General features: G+C 32.8%; 1 protein-coding gene across 2 annotated transcripts in view; it reads right to left on the bottom strand.

Moving 5' to 3' along the window:
* The window catches only part of HDX (highly divergent homeobox), a 177,611-nt gene that overhangs the window by 139,331 nt on the left and 13,694 nt on the right, over positions 1-24,586 (bottom strand). For both annotated transcript variants that reach the window (XM_030850157.2, XM_060292913.1), the window contains exons 2-3: positions 13,663-13,809; positions 7,292-8,410 (exon numbers count right to left, since the gene is read on the bottom strand). In XM_030850157.2, coding sequence (XP_030706017.1) covers positions 7,292-8,410; positions 13,663-13,809 — 1,266 coding nt within the window. The remainder of the gene's footprint in view (positions 1-7,291; positions 8,411-13,662; positions 13,810-24,586) is intronic.

Genomic DNA, 24,586 nt, shown 5'->3' with positions numbered 1-24,586 from the left:
GACCCCTAGAAGAAAACAGAAAAACAATCTCCTTGACATGAATCTTCACAATGATTTTTTTGTATATGACACCTAAAGCACAAGCAACAAAATCAAAAATAGACAAGTGGAGCTACATCAAACTAAAAAGCTTCTGCACAGCAAAAGAAATGATTGATAAAATGTAAGGACAATCTATGGAATTAGAAAAAATATTTGCAAGCCATGTATCTGGTTAGAGGTTAATATCCAAAATATATTAAAAAATTCATACAACTCAATAGCAAAAAACAAATAATCCAATTTAATAATCCAATTAAAATATCAATAGATATTTTCCAAATAAGATAAATGAATAGCCAGCAGGTATATGGAATGTGCTCAGCATCACTAATCATAAGGTAAATGGAAATTAATCTCACAATGAGGTATCACCTCATGCTTGTTATAATGCCTATCATCAAAAAGACAAGAGATTAAAAATGCTGTCAAAGATGTGCACACTGTTGGTGGGATTGTAAATTGGTATTGGCACTACACAAAACAGTATTAAGGATCCTCAATAATTTAAAAATAAAACTACCATATAATCAAGCAACTTCACTTCTGGGAATATATCTAATGGAAATGAAAACTCTAACTTGAAAAGATATTTGCACGCTCATATTCATAGCAGCATTATTTACAATAGCCAAGACATGGAAACAACCTAAGTGCCCATCAACAGATTAATGGATAAAGAAGTTGTGAAATATATATAGAATTGAATATTATTCAGCCATAAAAAAGAATGAAATCCTGCCATTGGCAGTAACATGAATGGACCTCAAGGGCGTTATGCTACATGAAATAAGTCAGACAAAGAAAGACAATTAGTTGTATGATCTCATATGTGAGATCTAAAACAAATGAACAGACAAAAAAATCAGCCTCATAGAAAAGGAGATCTGATTTGCAGTTCCCAGAGGCAGGAAGTGGGGGAGTGGGAATTGGACGAAGATGATCAAAAGGTACAAAGTTCCACTTACAAGATAAATAAGTACTAGGGATATAATGTACAGTGTCATGACTATAGTTAACACTGCTGCTGTATGGTGTATTTGAAAGTTGTTGAGAAAGTAGTTCCCAAGAGTTCTCATCACAAGGAAAGAAATTTTTTTTTCTTTTTCTTTTTAAAATCTATGCATTAGATAATGGATGTTAACTAGACTTATTACTTAGTAATAATTTCACAATATATGTAAATGAAATCATTATGCTGAACACTTTAAATTTATACAGTACTGTACTTAGTAAAACTGAAAAATATATGCAAAATAAATATCAAAAAAAGAAAATGAAAAGAAAAAATGTAATGCTCCATATTAATATAAAAATAAATGGAAAAATGCACATGAATATACCTCTTTAGATACAGAAATAGCATTTGACAAAAATCCAGCACATTTTCATGATGAAAGCACTCTAAACCAGGAATAAAAGGGGTCTTTTATTCTTTATCATCCTGATAAAGACCATCTACAAAAACACCACAGGTAACACCATATTTAATTGCGAGATGCTGAATTTTTTTCCATTTAAGATTAAGAAGAAGAGAAAGATGTCTTACCACTTCTACTTAGCATTGGATTGGAGGTTCTAGCAATTAGTCAAGAAAAAGAAAATGTAGTAAGTTTTTACACAAGTAAAACTATTTGTGCTTATAGATGGCATGATTTTACATAAATACAACCCTAAGCAATCCACTAGTGTCTAATATAACTAATAGATTAGTTCAGTACTTTTTCAGGATACAAGATGAATGTACAAAAATCAATGAACAATCCAACAATTAAATTAAGAAAGAAATTCCATTTAAAATAATGTTAAAAGTTATATACTTATATATAAATTTAGCAAAATAAGTGCAAGACACATTTCTTTTTAACACATTGTTAAAAGAAATTAAAGAAGACCTAATAAGTGGAAAGGCATACCATGTTCATGGATCAGAAGACACAGTATTATTAATATGGCAATACTCCCCAAATTGATCTACAGATTGAATATGATCTGTATCAAAATTCCATCTGTCGTTTTTGCAGAAGTTGATAAGCTGATCTTAAAATTCATATGCAAATTTAAGGGACCTAGAATAGTTAAAATAATTTAGATAAAATAGTAGACATTTGGAGGACTCACACTTCACAATTTCAAAACTTACTACAAAGGTACAGTAATACAAACAAACAGTGTTGTTTCAGCATAAGAAGAAACATATATATCAATTCAATAGAACTGAGAGTCCAGAAATAAACTCTTCCATATGATTAATTGATTTAGAGAAGGACGACAAGACCATTCAATGGGGTAAGTATAATCTTTTAAACAAATGATGATGGGACAGCTGGATATTTATATGCAAAATAATCAAGGTGAACTCCTACCTCATATCATACACAAAAACAAGATCAAAACAGCTGAAACGCCTACATATAAGAGATACAAGTATAAAATTCTTAGAAGAAAACATATAAGTCAGTCTTTGTTATTTTGGCTTAGATAATAGGCTCTTAGATACAACACCAAAAGCACAAGTAATGACAGAAAAAAATAGATAAATTGGACTTCATCAAAATTAAAATTTGTGTTTAAACAATACCCTCAAGAAAGTGAAAAGGAAGCATATGGAGTGAGAGGAAATATTTGCAAGTCATATATCTGATAAGGACCAGTATAGAGAATATGAAGATCTAAACACAACTCAAAGAACAATTTACAAAATGGCCAAATTCTCTGAATAGACATTTCTCCAAATAAGATATTTGAATGGCCAATAAGCACATGAAAAGGGAGTTAACATTGTTAGCTGTTAGGGAAATGCAAATCAAGATCTCCCTGAAATATTTCACACCCATGATACTGGCTATAATCAAATGACTGACATGACAAGTGTTGGTCAGCATGTGGAGAAATTAGAATTCTTTTACATTGATGGTTGGATTGTAAAGTGATACAACCACTTTGGAAAAACTTTTGGCATTTCCTCAAAACTTTAAGCATAGAATCACAATATGAACTAGAAATGCACTCATAGATATATACCCAAGAGATATGAAAACATATTTCCACACAGAAATTTGTATATGAATGTCCATAGCAGCACTATTCATAATAGACAATATGTAAACAACTCAAATGTCCATCAACTAATGGATGGATAAACAATTTATGCTATATAGACACAATGGAATATCATAGAGCAATGTAAAAGAATGAAGTGCTGATACATACTATAGCATGGACCTTGAAAACATTATGCTAACTGAAAGAAGCCAGTCATAAAAAACATTATATTGTATTATGCCACTTATAATAATATTCAGAATAGGTAAATCCATAGAGAAAGATTAACGGTTGTCTAGTACTGGGATGGGGGATTTGTTGTGCTAATCAGTATGTAGTTTATTTTTGAAGTAACAAAATGTTCTAAAATTCGATTGTGGTACTGCTTGAACAGAGCTGTGAATATATTAAAAACTATTTAATTGTACACTTCTGATGTGTGACTGCTGTACTATGTGAATTATACCTTAATAAAGTCATTTAAAAATGATCCATGATAACTACACCTATTCAACACAGATTACTATTGCTTTTTTAAAGTTCACTATTTGCCTGAGAGTTATTTTAGCAAAGTCAATCTTACTGGCCCTCACTTTCCTCAGGTCAAAATACCATTTTTATTGGTTTAGAATGTCATGATGTTTAAAGTTTTTACAACTATTAAATTTCCATGTTTATTTAAAAAGTGGACTTAAGCACACAAATACTGAATAAATTTGGAGGGTAATACCAAATTACTCCCACTGGTGGGGGATACATTGTACTTTTTTAGTAGCTTTTAAAGAAAGCTCAAAGTGCTCTATGTCTATTAACTTCTAAGTTCTTAAGAAGTTCACAAGAGTTGGGAATATAGTTAATTTTTAAGTAACAATAATAATTACAACAAAATCCTGAATGTATAGCACTTGTTTTCCAAAATACCCCAATATCTTCACATAGATTATCATCAATTATTAATCTGTAATCAACACAGCACTCAAGATGGGCTGACATAGACATAATATGAAAAGTGAAAGGCACTTTGGAGACCAATACAGTTGCAATCTAGCTCCAAAGGAGTGAGGTCAACCCATAGAGATTTTGAAATAGAACTGGGCTATAGTATCCTGGTATAGTTACCTCCTGACAGTTTCCTTACCATCACTTCAACTCTTAATATGGTATTCCAAAGTGACTCCAAAACAGTGCTGATTTCAACTCTTTAGCATTCTCATGGATTTCCTCAGTTTGTACTCAGTCACCTATATAGCTTGCAACTAGGCTATACTCTAGGAATAGGACCTCGGCTTGAAGATACCTGGTACAACAGAGAGAAGAGGCAGATATCTCTGTTATATTATAGTCCCAGGGTCAGAAACTAAAGAGAATTGCTTGCTTGCTTATAGTTTCATAGCTAGAAAGTTGACAAGATGGTCATAGGTTTTATTTTTCTAAGTCCAGATCTACTAATAATATAGCTTGGTAATAGAGTGTCATCAGAATCTTGGAGGATAACTACCATGGACTGAAAGTTTGGGTCGCAGCTGAATTCATATGTTGAAACCTAATCCCCAAAGTAATGGCAATTGGAGGTAGAGGTTTTGGGAGGTGATTAGGTTGTGAGAATGGAGCCCTCATGAATGGGATTAGTGTCCTTACAAAAGAGACCCCAGAGGGCTCCCTTACTACTTCTGACACGTAAAGACTCAGTGAGAAGATAGCGATCTATGAATTAGGAAGCAGGCACTCACCAGGTACTAAATCGGCCAGCACCTTGATCTTGGGCTTCCCAGACTCTAGAACTGTGAGAAATAAATGTTTGTTGGGTTTCAAGTCACCCAGTCTAGGATATTTTTGTAATAGAAACCCAAATGGACTAAAACATTAGTCTTCATGGACTACACTTCCCCAGGCTACCTTGGTTCCCTAAAATCTCTACTAATTAAAATAAAGGTGGGGCATGAAACTAATATCATATTGTGTCTACTATACTTCAATGTAAAAATATATAAATAAAAACAAACAAAAAAGAAAGGTGGGGCAAAGTGATGCCCCAAGAGTTCTATGCAAAGACTCTCTACCATACTGTCTCAGATCAAGTTGGAGGAGTTCTGTTATAATATAAATAGAAATATATGGGCTTTTAATACATAGATTATGGTGAGGTTGAAAGCTGATCACCAATCTTCTTTCAGCCAGCACTACAGCTATTTCTTCCTCAATCACACTGTGATAACTGTGGGCTGTGCAATATTTTACTTGAAATGGAATATAAAGAAGACCTGGACTAGCAGAGTTTCATTAACTTTCCAACTATGATGTCATAAGTACAAGAAAATTTATGTGCCAGGGAATGTATACGGAAGCTTGCACAGATTGTATTATTTTATTTATAGCATTCTTGTGAAGTATATATTATTAAGTGCATTATTCAAATTAGGAAACTGTTACCCAGAGATGTTATGACACTTGCCTGAGGTCACATGAGTAGAAAGTAGCAGAGCCTAGATTTGAATCCAGGTCTGTCTGGCTTTAAGCCCATGCTCTAAATTATGTCAGATTGTCTTTCTTTAAAGAGATTACTTTTCCAAAAATATTGTTAAGTTTTATTCCATTTAAAATGATCTTTTATATAAAATAAATTTTATTTCTTTAAAAGTTCTGCCAGGAAAAAAGATAAAGATTGTAAAAAGGTCTTTTTTTTAGGCTAAATTATCCTTTACGGAGCAATCGATTTATGAAAAATTAAAACTTAAACTTTGCACTCTCAAGCCTCCAAATATTCTAATAAAGTTGAAATTGTTAGGCTGCATGGTAAAGCAGAAAAAAAAACCCACATGATATATTTCTGAGTTGGAATCCTGGTTCTGTCTTGTATTGGTTGTATGATTCTAGACAAGATATTAAAACATGGATAACATGCTTATATGACCAGATTGCCATGAAGATTAAATTAGATCAGGTATATAAATTTACTGATGGTGCCTAGTACATGCAAGGCCCTCAACAAATCATAAATGTTATTATTATTACAATTATTAGGAACAACACTGCTGAAGGGGTAAAAAGTACAAAAGAGGTGAATGAAAAGGGGCATTGGGAAGGATCTTAAAGGTATAGTTCAATGTTACTTTAAGCATGCTTTAGGAAAGAGCAAACACAGAAAAATGAAAAGATCCTTAATAAGAAATGTCTACTAATGATGACGATGGAGTACTATTCTGTTAGAGATAGGTGCCAGAGGGATACTTCCTATACTCTATTATTGCTTTTCATTTTGTAGCAGGGAGCTATAAGATAAAAGGAGTCAAGAGAAGTTGGTTCCTTATACTGGTTGATAATAGCCTGGAAGCATTTTAAATACAGATAAAAAATACTGTGGTTGAACAAATTAAAGGGTCTAGCTAGCAGCAAGAAAAAATGGCAAACATTCCTGCTTTGCTATTCAAATTCTCTAAAGCAGATTTTTTCAGAAAGAAGATCTATGGCCTTAAGAGATATTCTGAGGTAGGTTTATACCTCACTGTTGAGATTATCTGAAGCATATCTAAACAACTAAATATGTGAAACAGTAAAAAAATAATGCTTATTTTTTGCACAGGTCGAAAATTGCTTTAATTCGTACTTTGAATGTGTCTCTTCCCTCTAAACATTTTAAAAAAGACAATTTGATTAACGTTGCACTTAATGTTTTAATAAAGCATTTACTTCTAGAAAAAAAACAGCTGGCTGAGTTACTGCAGGCTCTGATTTCTCAACCATTGTCGCCTAGAGAAATGATTGACTTGCCTGACTATGTACTCAGGGAAAGCACCACTCATCTAGTGACATCTTCCTAAACTGCAAGTAAAAGTCATAACAGGAATAATCTATGTTCAAGAGGATGAGTCTAGCCAATTCAGTCCTATTTTAGTGATAGGAAATGCCATGCTTCCCATAAGGCTATTATTTCCTGAACAAAACTATTTGAAATGTCAGGAGATAGTTACCATGTTATAAAAATTATTATATTCCATGAAAAAAAAAGGATGCACCATTTTTAAACGTGACAAAGAAAGCACAAGATTCTTTAAAGAGTTGACCCCAAACCACTATTTAGAAGCAAACAAATCAAAGTACTTCAAAATATAAGTTGTGACCCAGATCTCAAGTCTAATTGATTACCAACACAATTTTTTAGACCAAACAAACTTTTATAAAACCTTTATAAAATAAACATACACATTACCTGGTAATTGTTTTGGTTTTGTGATAACCTCAATTGGTTTGATGATGCAAAATGTGAAGAAAAATTACTCCGTGATGGATTTGTATTACTGTACATTGTAGTAGATGCTGTATGTAATGAGGTCCGTGGTGTCAAATGGTATTCTCTGTTTTGATACAGTACATTGTCTGACAAGTCTCTAATATTCACCATTGGTGAATTTGGCATATTTCTTCCTGGTCTGGGCAAAACTGTACTTTGGTTCTCAGCTCGAAGGGAACTGCCACTTTCATAAAATCTTGAGTAGCTTGGTATCTGTGCTCCCATCAATGCCAACTCTTCCTCTCTGGCATACTCATCATCAGCATCTCCAGTCTCCATTGCAATGGACAAACAAGTTCCTTCTGTTGAACTAGGAGGCTTCTGTGGGGCATTTCCTCCCAGAATTCTCTGGGGGTAATCACTAACTGCCAATGAAAATACTTCACGGATTTCCAAGTTTTGTGTTCTGCAGTAAGGGTCTCTAATAGGTGGCTTTTGCCCGCATAAGTTATGTGATGCTAGACCCGTGTGTTCAGGCTTATATGATCTTTGAATTCCGACTGGTTCAATTTTGCAAGGTTGGTGGCACACAGATGGCTTTTGTGGTACCGTCAACTCAGAGGCTTGCATTGAAGAGCTTCCATAGTGTTTCTTTGTGTGATTGTATACAGAGTTTCCAGCATTTAGCACACTTGTCTGTCTGGACAAAATAATTGTTTTTTCACCTAAGAGCAGAGAGGCATTTTTACAGTGTGCTACTTGTCTTTGAACAGGAATGTGCAACTGAAACTCAGTATCATTTTTACTGGCTGTTTTCTGACTAGGGATTTTATGTGCTTCTGTAATTTGTGTATTTGTATGTTTGGTTGTCCCTTGCCTACTTGATGAACTGGCTGGACTGTATATACCAGTTACAATGACATCATTATTGGGTGATATCCAAGAAGACTGTTGTCTTGAGGTTGGAGCAATATTAACCACATTTCTGACTGTAACGTCTGGAGCTGCCAAAGGAGTACCAGAAACAGTTCCTGTTGTTGCTGCTCCTGATTCAGAATTCTTACTACTCATTTTTCTTCTCTTATTGCCAACCCACGTCTGGAAGGATAAAAAAAATGATATTATGGAAAAGTTCTTAACCAAAAAACAAGAAAAAACAATTCCTATGTGATAAATTATATTCTCATTTGTCATAAAATCAAGGCCTATACAAATTTAAAAGAAAAAAATAAAAGAAAAAGTAACTAAAGTATAAGGTCAGAGATAATCAGGGACCAGCACGTAATAAATATCTAGGAACTTTGATAGGAGAATTGTATTATTCTTCTTTTCCTCAAAACCCTTCCAATTAATGTGTAGCAAGAACCCTAAAATGTTTATATCCCTTGACCTAGTAAATTCATTTCTGGGAATTTATCCTAAAAGTAATCCTAGATGTATACAAAGTTTATATGCAAAGATGTTCATCATATTTATGTATAATAGTGAAAAATTGGAAACATACTAGAGGTAGGATGTTTAATGACATTGGAAAATGCTCATAGTATTGTTAAAGAAATATACACTAGGCATCTTCAGATTTAACAACTTCTATGAATATATCATAACTTGGTTAATTTAACATTGCTAGATATTTAGATTACTTTTAGAAATATTCACTATTTTAAACCATATAGCAATACACTTCACTGTGCATGCATCTTTGTACTATTGGTCCATTAGAATGCCATCTTTAGAAGGAAAATTGCTAGGCTTTTTGATATTTTCAAACTACCCTCCAATGTATAAGAGTTCTGGTTTCCCCACACCCTCAACAACACTTTGCATTATCTTTTTGTAGTCTCTACTAGCCCAGGAGTTAAGAAAAGGTATATAATTGCTGTTTTGATTTGAGGTTCTCTGGTTACTATATCACTTTGATAGAGTTGCTTACTGATTACCTCTACTAATTTTTATATTAGGGTATTTGTCATTTTTAATTGATTTATAAGAGCAATTTCCTACTGGAGGTAGCAGCACTTTGTCACAAGTTGCAAATATTTTTCCCAGTTTGTCATTAATTTGTGGTAGTTATTTTCTTCTTTATGTTTTTCTCGATTTACCAAATCTTATACAGTGAATATGTATTACTTTTATAAACCAAAAATTAATAAAAATACCAGTGGTTGGCATTTAGAATTTGATTACAAACTGTACTTTTATATAAGTAATTTATTATAATAATCTTAGTATTATTACACTGAATCATGATTCTTCTTAAAATATGCAATAAGAAATATTATGTTCCATAAAATTATTAGTAAACTTTATAATTATTTCAAAATGCATACCATATTATAAACTACCAAAACACATTAATCTATTAAGAATTTCAAAAAATAAATAAGTGAAAACATTAAATGAACTAGCCTTGCACAAACACGGTGCAGAGTGTATTTGGTTAATTTTGTGTGATGTGCTTTTGAAAACCACATAAATTATCCAATTTTCAATGTATATTTATATTATATACAACATTAAATGTTGTAATACTATAAATAAAAGCTAACATGTATTGAATCCCCATTATGTGTTTTCATATATATTAGCTCCTTTGCTAGGTATTATTTTCTAATTGTATAAATGAAGAAACTGAGATTCAGAAATATTAACTAGCTTGTGGAAAGATATCCTGTCAGCTACTGGCAGAGCAAGGAATCAAAATTAATTTAACTTGACCTCAAAGAACATTCTCCTTCCACTATGGTGAGAAACCCCTGAAATGGAGTTGGCCACTTCTGTTGGACATTTTACTTTTATAATTAGTACTTATCTAATAAAATGTCCCAGAAACTGAGATGCTCCATTTTGCTTCACATGAGGCTATGGGAATTTAAAACTCATTCTTATTTAGCTTTACTAAACAGCAGAAGTGAGAATTATAAGCAGAGGGACAAATGAATATAAATGTCACAAGAGAAGGAGGCAGGGGAGAAAAACTAAAAGGTTCTAAAGTATACACTCGAAATATTTTAAAAGAAATATGTGGCTGCTTCCCACTAGCTGGATATATGTATATGTGTAGCTGATTCACTTCATTATACAGCAGAAACTAACACAACAATGTAAAGCAATTATACTCCAATAAAGATGTTTAAAAAAAAGGGAAATGTTTGGGGATATATATAATTTCAATTTATGGTTCAAAAAAGTGAATATTACAGATATTCAAAATAAGTCACTGTGTTATGGCTTTTCAAATAAAAATATGCATAGGAAGCATGATGTATTTGTTTGTAATTTCAATATTTTAAAACTTTCAATGGGAAAGCATAGTGAATTGGTAAGATTTAAACTCAAGATCTACTACATCTGGAGGGCAACTTTGGACAAGATTTCTAAGAAAGCAAACAACCTACCATGTTCTCATCACAATACCTACCTTAACATAGGAATTTTAAGTGATCTTAGTGCACTGCAAATTTATGGCTTACTTTTATAGTTCATATATATAGTTACTTATATAGTTTACTAGATATCTATATCGTGTACCCATAAAAAAGTAAAATGCAATAGTAAAATGAATATCACATGAATATGAAACTCAGCTATCTAACAACTTCACTTGTGCAGAATGCAGCCAATATAGATGTCACAAGACCCATGTACTTTACTGAAAAGACAACACTTGATCTTAAAACATACCTTATCTTATTTTACACATAATTTTACCAAACCTGGTATCTTTTTTTTTTTTTTAACAAAACAGGATGGGGCTTTGGTAATAGTGATTGCTGTTGAAAACACCTTGATAGCACCAAAACTAAGAATATTCATTAAATATTACTCACTAAAAAGGAGAAGAAAGGAAAAATAAAAGAGAATTGTTGTGAGAAATCATTAAATGGTCTGGGGTTCTTTAGTAAAGGAGAAAGTCACTCCATATAACTTACCATGTTGTAAGCATTATTATTTTATAGCACAGTACAATAATTGATTTCCATAGTAAAACCCTGAGTCAAAAAGTAAAGGTTCAGTTATTTTCAATAGTCTCTATTGAAGTAAAGTAGGAAAGTATATAGTTAAGAAATATATTTTAGTAAAATGTTGAAAATAAAGAAAATGCATTACCTAAGGGTTATCAGTAACTGAATTAAATTTTACTAAAAGTCATTCAGTTACAGGATCCAAAATTTACCATTGCCTATAGGATGTAAATTTCTCATTCCAAATGTTTCATTGGTTAGAGAGAAAAAATGGGTCAATCAAATTGATATGATGAGCATTTGGGGTTTGGAACTAATAAAGTGATACTACATAGAAAAAAAGAAAGGCAATAAATTTGGGTCACCAATCCTTGGTGTCCATTAAATTCTTTTTCAGTCCTTTTTTAGAAAGTCAATGTCTCCAAACTTTTCCTTTTCCTATACCTCCTTCTTTGTTTTCCTGTTCCTTTACCCCACTATATATATATATATATATGTATATATATATATATATATATATATATATATATATCATGGATGTTTTAACCTTTTAAGTTCTTTTTACATTGGGATCAAGTTCTTAGTACAGTGAGATTTTAGTTCTTTTGAGGAAAAAACACAATAAATACTGTATTAAAATAATAAAGGAAGATCTCTTTGAAGTAGAACATGTAGACCTAGCAAAATACTAGGCTCAAATACTATATTAAAAATAATAAAGGAAGGTCCCTTTCAAGTAGAACATATAGACCTAGCAGAATATCAGGGGCAGGGGAGGTTGTGGAATAATGGGTCTATAAACAACTCCCTTCACCTCTGGCTGGAAAAGCTGCCAAAATTGTGTTAAAATTTAGATTAGAAAGACTGAATTTCTGCAGAATAAACACTCTCCTAGAACAGAGAAAATGAATCTGTTTCACACCATTCCTTATAACTTACATAACATTTTACTTGTAAGCTTACGTTCTAGAAAGTTTATTTCTTTCATTTCCATTACTTGTTACAGATTTCACACCATTTGGAGCAAGATATAAACCTTTGTATTTCAACACTCTCAATATTCAAGTACAATCAAGTAAATTATTAGGGGGAAGATTGCAATAGCAAATTGTAAATATGAAAGGTCACAGTCCACAAAGCAGCTGCCTAAGAAGACTTTTCATCTTAAAGTAATGGTAAAATAAGACAGAAGAAAAGAAAGAAGTTATTGCAGAAAAAAATGAGTTTGTACTTATAAAATGGAAAACTCATCAACTTGAAATATTACACATTTTAAAATAATTTTTCTAAGTCAATTACATTTTTTCTCGAGGTTTTACTAAAGGTATTGCAAATAGGGAATTTAGAGCTATCAACAGGAGATATTTCTAGTTCTTACAAAAATCTGAGTATGATGGTTGATCTCAGCAAACAAGAAACAGATATCCTGGATATTTCCCTCCTAGAACTGGTGGCATAATTCCCTATTTGAAGGTGAATATATCCTTCAGTCTTTAAATAATAGATTTTCCAAAGAATTCTTCTTATCAAGAGATTTTTATCTTTGGGGTCTTTAAAAGTTCCTCCAACAGAAAAATAAACTTAAATAGAAGTCCTTCTCTTACCAAATTAGCCTAATGAATGACAAGGATGGGAAAACTGCTAATCTTTGAATCCCTAAGCTTTCGCTCCAGGGAGATTTGTAGCCCGTTCAGACAATCATGAAAGGACCTATGCACTCACTATGAAATCTGTGACTAGCTCTGTTAGGTTTATCTCTTGCCTCCTCTCTATCACCTTCTCACTGCCTTTCCCAAATGTGTAGCAGCTCTGATTTTTACAGCTGAATAACAATGGTTGTGATAAAGGAAATTTTCCTCCCTAGGGATTTCTTGTCCCTTACTTGCTAACCCATTAAAATGCATACATTTTACTTAAAAGGAGGAAGAGATATTCATAAAAAGGATAGGTTTTCCTAAAAAGACAAAAATACTAAATTCATAAATACCTGCTGGAAAAATTTAAACATAACAAGAAAATATGCTAACTCCCTTGGTAAATGCTTGTTTTACTAATATCAGTTTGGAGGATTATATCTAGATAAATTCTAGGTGTAAACCAAGCATGAGATCAGCAACTAATCCTAAAGGTACCTATTAGTTCAAAGGACTGGGATTTTTAAAAGATATATTTAAAATGCAAAAGTTTTAGTGCTTTCAAGGTATTTATAGAAAACAAAAACATACTAAATGATTAGGTATTTATTAAAAAATAGTAATTTTATACCAGGAAAATGAAGCTGTTTATAGTTAGTGACTTCACACCCTGATAGTTTTTTTCATATTAAGCAATTATGACTTGTAGTACAAAGCTATAAATTCAAGAGTTTAAGACCTCAATACTTACCCTGACTACACTGAAGTCCAGCTTAGTCTCCTGTGCACACTGTAATATGAGCTGAAAGCAATTTTTACTTTGATTTGTCATTCCATTTTCATAATAACGCTGTAAAATCCTTTGTTGTTCTACAGTAAATACAGAACGTAGATTCATCTAAAAAGAAAAGAAGATATTCTGAAAATTTGAATAAAAATTGGGTTTGTGTAGAATTTGCACGTTTTTGTTTTTTGATACAATTTCAATGCTTTCAAGCTGCAAGATTTCTTTAAGTGAAATAATCCCAGTAATGGGCAATAATTTGTGTGCTAAAGGGAGAGAGGTTCTCATAATAATGAATATTATGCATAATGTGAACCCTTATTGAATTTGTTCAGAAAAAGTATCAACTTTAAAGACAAAAAAAAAAAAAAAAAAAAGCAGAAAGCCCTTATCTGGTTAGTGTCAGTGCATGGAGAGAAAAAGCTTCTTTCACCAAAATAAATATTTATGGCTAGTAAAGCCAGAGATTGTGGCATGGTAGTAGCCATAGGTGGTCAATTATCAACAGGGACACTCACTGTTCTTTGTCAAGCAAGGCATCTGGCATATGTCTTACAGCCAAAAGCTGTGCTCCGAAACAAAAGGGTGCGTTTATTCTTTTATTTTTCTGGGCTAAAGGGGTTCATTTAATATATTAAGTCAAAATCTCTCTTTAAAGCTTAAAAATAAACAGGAAGTTTTAGTGACTGAAAATGTATTTGCTTTAGGCAATACTAACCAAAATAATTATTTTTAATAGCTGTAGTATATAAACCAAAATTAAAAATCATGTATAGTTTACTAAAAATATACCAAGTACTTTTAATCGACAACATCATAATTAGACAAGAGAAATTTTAAAAACACATTGCTCTTCTTGCCAATAGGCAAGATGTTTAATATTAAGGGAGAACAACTCTGTGAATCTCACAAATAGAAGCAGGTCAAACTCTTCATAAAGGAGATGAATTCTAGTAGTGCATTTTATAAAGAAGAACACTAATTAGATAAAGGCAATTTCAGGTTCCTCTTAAAAGCTGTCACACTAAAATTGTTATTCCTAAAAGCTGACAGAAAGAAAACCCTTTGCAAGGAATGAATCTCTTCAAAATTAGGAAAACAGTGGCAACTAAAACAATATAAGCCAAACCAAACAGAAATCATTCTAGTATACTGGGTATGGAAAAAACTAAGTACATTGACATGGAAATAAAAAATAATTTCCATTTTTTGAATATTTTGAACAATAAAGCAGTTTCATAAAGAAATTAAAGAGAGTCACATAGCCATCCAGTGAAATCTGTACACGACTTGTTTTCTTGACCATGCAAACGTTTTCCTATATAATGTTAAGAGATCAGATGAGAGAAAATTGCCTGTGAGAGAGGGCAGGAACATTCAGAAACAAATAACTCCACTTTATGAAGGGGATCTCATTCAAGTACAACAATGTGGAAATGTAAACCTCTTATCTGCAACCAGACCAAATTTTCAAGGATGTTTGGGCCAGAGGACGATATTCATCAAAGCAATATTACTATCATGTTTGCCAGTTTTCAGAGCAATTTGGGGTTCCTTTTCCTAAGTGATTCAGCTACAGTCAGGAGAGGAGCCAGAAGATGACGGTCAAATACCTGAAATACCTCATCTGTTGTGGATTAAGAAGCAAGGTATTGGTATTCCAGTACTTTGGAATGAGATCTGAGGAGTGTGGTAAATTTCAATTCACTAATGCATAATACGGGTAATGGCTCTGATTCTTCTCTGTAGGGCTGTAACTACCATAAAAAAGCCTAGAGTACAAGATATGGCTGATCCCCAAGTGTATCACTATAGCTGCCTTATGTAGGAATGGTTTCCTATTGGCTGGCTACAACTGTTGCTCCAGTATGATATGAATCTTAAAAAGCATGGCAGATTAGTTATCTTGGTCTATGGAGTGGCAAGTTATTGAATGACTGCACAGCCAAAGTTCTTAATCGCTTGCACAAAAATCAGGAAAAAAATGTAAAACCTTTCATTTTAAAAGTTGGGTTGTTATTTATGTGGAAGATAAAATGAAAATCCATTGGATTCATAGAAAGTGAGGTCTACTGTATTGGGGTAGGGAAGGTAATTAACTGAACTAGGGGATTAAATATTGAAATAACAAGTCATTTAGCTTTACCTCATGATTTCCTAGTCTAATCCTCTTTGCATTGTACTACCCACTGAGCATATGCCAGCCCACAAGGAATAAGACAACTTGTGTCCTACTCTCAACTCCACTGGAGACTATTTGGTAAATCACTTAATTTCTATGAGCATCCATTTCCTAGTTTGTAAAATTCTGGATTATATGACTTGTTTTACTTACCAGTATGGATTGTTAAAAGTAATTTAAGATATGTGAACTCATTTTTCTTGCATTTTTTTTCAGCCACACCCCACGGCTTGTGGGATCTTAGTTCCCCAACCAGGGATGGAACCTGTGCCCCCTGCAGTGGAAGCATGGGGTCCTAACCACTGGACTGCCAGGGAATTCTCATTTTTCTTAAGTTTTAAAGCATGTTATAGTTGTAACATATTTATATTTTAAAGGATAACTAGGCCCTTCAGTTTATCTATCATATTCAGATATGGAATTTCTTAGGTTGCTCTCAGCTTTAGGATTTGGTGTTTTAATGAAGACCCTGAGCCATTGGCAAAAGATTAAACTATGCTCAGTATGTTCTATTCAAACAAGCAGAGCAATGAGTGAAATATTTTAGATGTATTGCTTTGGAAATACTTGAAAAATACAGCTTTGAGGAATGAAATAGCTAAAATATAGCTAAGGCTCTATTTTTACATTGGAATATTTCAGATAAATTCCTATGTAACACTGTCCTTATATATCTGATATCATACTTAAAACCAGCTCTAATAATGCCCTAATAATGTTTAAAGTGGCTAAATCATTTGAAAAGTACAAAAAAATTTTACTCATTAAGGACTCGTTCTTGGAAAACCTGGTTTTAAAAATGGAATGAGTCCATAAAATCATCACCAATTCAAATAGAATACATTCTTGCCAACACTAAATATTTGAATTTTGGGTAAGCCATCAACTTTTTTGTTTGTATGTTTACAAAGAGTTGAGCTTAGGTTAATATAATACCTTGAATAACTTTATCTTGGCCAACATGTCTCTATTAACATTGTCCTTTTAATCCATTATTATTATTCGCTTTTAAATTTACATACAGTAAAAGTCACTATTTTTCATGCATGGTTTTATGAGTTAAAACAAACATATATAGTCATGAAACCACCATCACAATTAAGGTACAGAACAGTTCTATCATTCTGAAAAAAACCTTAATGCTGCTTATTTATAATCAATCTCTTTAGCCACCCAGCCCCTGACAATCCCTATTCTGTTCCTATTATTTTGTTTTTATAGAATGCCATATAAACAGAATAATACAGTTTGTATTTTTTCTGAGACTAGCTTCTTTCATTTAGCATAATGTATTTGAGATTCATCTGTGTTGTCTGTACCAGTAATTTGCTCCCTTTTCTTGCAGAGTAGCATTCCATTGTAAGAATATACCACAGTTTATCCATTCATCCATTGAAGGACATGTGGGCTGTTTTAAGTTCTTAGCTATTATGAATAAAACTGTTAAAAACATTTGTGTGCAGGTTTCTGTCTGAAAATATGTTTCCATTTCTCTTGAATAAATACCTAGGAGTTGGACTGCTGGGTCATATGGTAAATGTATACTTAACTTTATAATTCAAATATAAACGCTTTCCAAAAGTACAAATTTGCTTTTGCACCAACATTCTATGAAAGTTTCAGTTCTTTCACTTTCTTACCAGAATTATAATCACATATTTCTAAAAAATTAGTCATTTTAATAGTTCTGTAATTGTGTATTATTATTGTGGTTTTAATTTGTATTTCCCTAGTGATAATAATATTGAGCATCTTTTGCTATTCTTATTTGTCATTCATACATCTTCTCTGTAGAAGTGTCCAAATATTTTGCAAATTTTTAAATTGGATTGTTTGTTTCTTATTATTTAACTTTTAAGGTTCATTACATATTCTGGACACAAGTCCTTTATGAGAAATATGATTTTCAAATATTTTATCCTCGCTTGTGCCTTGTTTTTATTTTATTAACAGTGTATTTCACAGAGCAGTTTTTAATTTTGATGAAACCCTATTTATCACTGCTGTTTAGTTTTATGGATTGTGCTTTTAGTGCCATACCTTAGAAATCTTTGTCTAGCACAAGGTCACAGAAACTTTTTCCTATGTTTTCTTTTAGTAGCTTCATATTTTTGCATTTCACATTTAAGTTTAGGATCCATTTGGAGTTGATTTTTGTGTAAGGTGTGAAGTACAGGTCGAAGTTTTGTGGGGTTTTTTGCATATGGATATCCAATTGTTCCAGTACCATTAATTGAAAAAAACTTTTTATTGAATTGCTCTTTCATCTTTGTTAAGAATCACTTGACTATATATGTGTGGCTCTTTTTCTGAACACTCTTTTCTGTTCCATTGATCTATGTGTCAATTCTTTCATTAAAACCACACTGTCTTAACTACTGTAGTTTTATCATAACTGTTGAATCAGGAAGTGTGAGCCTTCTAATACTGTAATTAAAAAAAATCAATTTAGCTATTCTACATCCTTTACATTCTCATATGAATTTTAGAATCAGATTGTTGGTACTAACAAAAAATTCTGCTGGGATTGGATTGAATCTATAGATCAGTTTAGGGACAATTGCTCTGTCTTCCAAATCATGAATATGATATACTTCTCTCTAATTATTTAGATCTTGTTTGATTTCTCTCCTCAGAGTTTCATAGTTTTCAGTATACAGATTCAGTACATAGTCTGTTAAACTTATACCTGTGTATTTCTTATGTGTGTGTTGTTTGTTTGAAGGGGAAGGGGGATATTGTAAATGGTATTTTTAAAATCATGGTTACTATAGTTTAAAATAATGTAGTGTATATTTGAAATTTGCTAAGAGAGTAGATCTTAAGTGTCCTCACTACACCAAAAAGAAATAGAACTATGTGAGGTGATGGATATCATATATGCATTACCTTGATTGTACTAATCATTTCATTATATATATATATATATATATATAAAATCAAACCATCATATTGCATACCTTAAATATATACAATTTTCATTTGTGAATTATACCTCAATAGAGCTGGAAATTTAAAAAATTTCCAATCGTTCGCTGCTAGGATATCAACATACAATTTAATTTGGTATATTCACCTTGCTAAATTAATTTACTGATTCAAGCAGCTTTTTTGTTGATTGTCTGGTATTTTCTAAACAAATATGTCATCCACAGAGAAAGGCTTGTTTCTTCTTTTCCAATACATTTCCCTTTTCATTCTTCTTTTTTTTAACATCTTTATTGGAGTGTAATTGCTTTACAATGATGTGTTAGTTTCTGCTGTATAACAGAGTGAATCAGCTATATATATACATATATCCCCATATCTCCTCCCTCTTGCATCTCCCTCCCACCCTCCCTATACCACCCCTCTAGGTGGTGACAAACCACCGAGCTGATCTCCCTCTGCTATATGGCTCCTTCCCACTAGCAATCTATTTTACATTTGACAGTGTATATATGTCCATGCCACTCTCTCACTTCGTCCCGGCTTACCCTTCCCCATCCGCATGTCCTCAAGTCCATTCTCTACGTCTGCGTCTTTATTCCTGCCCTGCCCCTAGGTTCTTCAGAACCACTTTCTTTTTTTTTTAGATTCCATATATATGGGTTAGCATACGGTATTTGTATTTCTCTTTCTGACTTACTTCACTCTGTATGACAGACTCTAGGTCCGTCCACCTCACTATAAATAACTCAATTTTGTTTCTTTTTATGGCTGAGTAACATTCCATTGTATATATGTGCCACATCTTCTTTATCCATTCATCGGTTGATGGACACTTAGGTTGCATCCATGTGCTGGCTATTGTAAACAGAACTGCAGTGAACATTGTGGTACATGACTCTTTTTGAATTATGGTTTTCTCAGGGTATATGCCCGGTAATGGGATTGCTGGGTTGTATGGTAGTTCTATTTTTGGTTTTTTAAGGAACCTCCATACTGTTCTCCATAGTGGCTGTATCAATTTACATTCACACCAACAGTGCAAGAGGGTTCCCTTTTCTCCACACCCTCTCCAGAATTTATTGTTTGTAGATTTTTTGATGATGGCCATTCTGACTGGTGTGAGGTGATACCTCATTGTAGTTTTGAGTTACATTTCTCTAATGATTGGTGATGTTGAGCCTCCTTTCCTGTGCTTGTTGGCAATCTGTACATCTTCTTTGGAGAAATGTCTATTTAGGTCTTCTGCCCACTTTTGGATTGGGTTGTTTGCTTTTTGATATTGAGCTGAATGAGCTGCTTGTAAATTTTGGAGATTAATCCTCTGTCAGCTGCTTCATTTGCAAATATGTTCTCCCATTCTGAGGGTTATCTTTTTGTCTTGTTTATGTTTTCCTTTGCTGTGCAAAAGGTTTTAAGTTTCATTAGGTCCCATTTGTTTGTTTTTGTTTTTATTTCCATTTCTCTAGGAGGCGGGTCAAAAAGGATCTGTGTCTGGCCTTACATTTACATCTTTAATCCATTTTGAGTTTATTTCTGTGTATGGTGTTAGGGAGTGTTCTACTTTCATTCTTTGACATGTAGCTGTCCAGTTTTCCCAGCACCACTTATTGAAGAGGCTGTCTTTTCTCCGTTGTATATTCTTGCATCCTTTATCAAAAATAAGGTGACCAGGGCTTCCCTGGTGGTGCAGTGGTTGAGAGTCCGTCTGTCGATGCAGGGGACATGGGTTCATGCCCTGGTCCGGGAGGATCCCACATGCTGCGGAGTGGCTGGGCCCGTGAGCCATGGCCACTGAGCCTGCACGTCTGGAGCCTGTGCTCCACAATGGGAGAGGCCACAACAGTGAGAGGCCTTCATACCACACAAAAAAAATTAATAATAAGGTGACCGTATTTGCATGGATTTATCTCTGGGCTTTCTATCAGGTTCCATTGATCTACATTTCTGTAGGTACTGGTCTTTTATTTCTTTATTGCACTGGCTAAGACCTATAGTATAATGTTTTAATCAGAGCTGTGAGATTGGACATTTGTTCCTTTTTCTCAATTTTAGAAGAAAAGTGTTCAGTCTTTCACCATTGAGTGTTACATCAACTGTAGGTTTTTCACATGCTTTACAAGTTTAAGGAAATTTCCTTTTATTTCTATTAAACTGAGAGTTTTTATTATTATTACTGTTACTATCATCATTATAATGAATGGATATTGAATTTTGTCAAATGCTTTTTCCTGTTTGTATTGAGATAATTGCACATATTTTGTTCTTTAATCTTTTGATATGGTAAATTATGCTGGTTGATTTTCAAGTGTTGGATGAGTATTTTGTTCCTGAATAAACCCCAGTTGGTGGTGATGTATTATTCATTTTATATATTTATTTCATTTGGAAATATATTGTTGAAAATTTTTGAGTCTGCATTCATGAGGGATGTTTGTGATTTTCTTTTCTTGTATTGCATTTGGTTTGGTACAGGCAATGAGTTAGGAAGTGTTCCTTCTACTTATATGCTCTGGAAGAGTTTACATAGAATTATTATTTTTTCATTAAATCTTTGTTAGAAATCACCAATGAAGCCCTCTGAGAATGGAATTTTCTTTGTTGGAAAGTTTTAAGCTATGCATTACATTTCTATATTATTCAGACAATCTGTTTCTTCTTGAGTGAGTTTGGGCAGTTTGTGTCTTTCAAAGTATTGGCCCATTTTATCTATGTTGCTGAATTTAAAGGTGTAAAGTTTCTTATATACTATTCCTTTATCATCCATTGAATATTTATAGGTTCTATTGTGTTGTATTTTTCCTTCTTGATATTGGCAATCTGTTTCTTTTGTCTTGGTCAGTTAACAAGAGGCTTATCACTTTTATTGATCTTCTGAAATAATTAGCTTTTGGTTTCATTGACTTTTGTCTATTGTTTTTCTGTCTTCATTTACATTTACTCCTGCTCTTATCATTACTATTCCCTTCATTCTGCTTATTTGGACTTAATTTGCTCTTCTTTTTTCTAGTTTCTTAAGGTGGGAACTTAGATTATTGATCTTTGAGCTTTCTTCTTTTCTAAATATAAGCAATTAATGCTATAAATTTACTTCTAAGTACTGCTTTGGCTGAATTCTATAAATTTTGATAGGTTGGATTTTTTAACAGCCTTATTGAGGTATATCTGATGTACATACAGCTGTACAATATTTAATGTCTACAATTTGATGAGTTTGGCCTTATACAAAAACTAGTGAAACCATCACCATAATCAAAGTAATCAGCATATCCAACACCTCCCAGAGTTTCCTTATGTCCCATTGTTTATTTGTTCTGTAATAAGAACACAACATGAGATTAACCCTGTTAACAAATTTTGAACTGCACAATACTGTATTGTTAACTATAGGTATTATGTTCTACAACAGGTCTCTAGAATTTTTTCATTTGGCATAACTGAAACTATGTATCCACTGAATAACAACTTCCCATTTCCCTCACCCTCCATCCTGGCAACCACCGTTGCATTCTCTGCTTCTGACTATTTTAGATAGCACACATAAGTGGAATCATGTGGTATTTGTCCCATGACTAGCTTATTTCACTTAGAATAGTGTCCTCCAGTTTCATCCATGTTGTTGTAAATGGCAGAATTTCCTTCTCTTTAAAGACTGAATAACATCCCATTGTATGTATATATTACATTTTCTTTATCTGTCGATGGACACTTGGCTATTTCCATGTCGTGGCTATTGTGAATAGTGCAGCAATAAACATGGGCATGCAGATATTTCTTCAAGATTTTGATTCCAATACTTTTGGATAGTTGTCCCTTGCTATCTTTGGGGGATTGGCTCCAGGAACCCCCACAGATACCAAAATCCAAGGATGCTCAAGTCCATTACTGTTGGCCTTCTGTATCCACCTATCCATGGGTTCCACATCCATGGAAACAAAGGGATGACTATATACCCAGATGTGGGATTGCCAGATCATATGGTAGTTCTATTTTTAACCATTTTGAGGAATCTCCATGTTGTTTACAATAGCTGCTGAACATTAATTTACATTCCCACCAACAATGTACAAGGGTTCCAATTTCTCCACAGCTTTGCCAACACTTTTTATCTTTTGTTTTTTTAATAATAGGCCTCCCAACAGGTGTGAACACCATACACCAAAAAGTCAACTCAAAATGAAGACTTAAACATAAGACCCAAAACTGTAAAACTCCTAGAAGAAATCATACAAAAAAAGCTTCTGGACTTTGGTCTTGGCAACAATTTCTTGGATACGTCACCAAAAGCACAGGCAACAAAAGCAAAAATGGACAAGTGGGACTACATCATATTAAAAATATTCTGCAAAGCAAAGGACAGTCAACACCAACTAGAGTAAAAAAAAAAAAAAAAGGCAACCTACAGAATGAAAGAAAATATTTGAAACCATATATCTGATTAGGGTTACTTTCCAAAATATATAAGAAACACCTAAAACTCAATAGCAAAATAACTAATTATCCAATTAAAAATGGGCAAAGGGCTTGAACAGACATTTCTCTGAAAAGACAAACAAATGGTCAACAGGTATTTGAAAGATGCTTAACATCATTAATTATCAGGGAAATGCAAATAAAAACTATCATGACACAGGGTGTGTTTTAATTGTCATTCAGTTCAAAATATTAATTTTCCTCTTTATTGTTTAAAATATTTAAGTATTTTCCAGATATCTTTGTTATCGATTTCTAGTTTAGTGTGGTTATGAATAGAGAATATACTTTATATTATTTCAACTGTTTTAAATTTTTTAAAGTTTATGGCACAGGCAGAATATGGTTTCTTTTAAAGAATGTTCCATGAACATTTGAAAGGAATGTATCTTTGGCTATTGTTAGGCAGATAGTTCTAATAATGTCAATTAGGTCACGTTGCTTAATAGTGTTGTTCAGATCTTCTGTATCTTTACTGATTTCCTGACTTATTCTATCAATTACTGAAAGAGGAAAGGTGAAGTCCCCAAGTATAATTGTGCACTTGTCTATTTCTACTTTTAATTGTATCAGTTTTGCTTTATGTATTTTGAAGATCTGTTGTTAGACACATATTCAACTAATATTGTTACATATTTTTGGTGAATTGATCCTTTATTCATTATGTAATACCCCTTCTTTATTCCTCATATGATTCCTTTTTCTGTATTTTAATTTGTCTGACACTAATGAATATACTTCAGCTTTGTTTTGAATAACCTGTCATAGTATATAATTTTCTTTCATTTTATCTTAATTTATGTCTTTACATATAAAGTAGATTTCCTATAAGTAGAATACAGTTGGGCTTTAAAAACCCAATATGACAGTATGTGTATGACAGTATGACAGTTAGTGTGTTTAGATCACTTACATTTAACGTAATTACTAATATGGATGGATTTGGGTGCACCATTTTATTAGTTGTTTTCTGTTTGTCCTTCTGATTTTTTGTTTTGCTGTTCCCCTTTCTCCAACTTCTTTTTTATTATTTTAATATGTCTTTGTAATGTTTTAATTCATTGGCTTTTGGTCTACATTTCTTTCCATATTTTTGAAGTGGTTTTTCCACTGACTTTGTTTTCCATGTTTTGTCATGAGAAATCCATGGTCATTTCCAAATCTTTGTTTCCCTATGTATTTTGTTTTTCTCCAGCTTTTTTCAACACTATATCTTTGATTTTTAGCAATTTGATTATAATGTGTCTGGGCATGATTTCCTTTGAGTTTAACTTGTTTCAAGGGATCTCGAACCTGTAAATTTTTATC

This window comes from Globicephala melas, chromosome X (assembly GCF_963455315.2).
Source record: "Globicephala melas chromosome X, mGloMel1.2, whole genome shotgun sequence".
Taxonomy (NCBI): domain Eukaryota; kingdom Metazoa; phylum Chordata; class Mammalia; order Artiodactyla; family Delphinidae; genus Globicephala; species Globicephala melas.
This window is presented reverse-complemented; position numbering and strand designations above follow the sequence as displayed.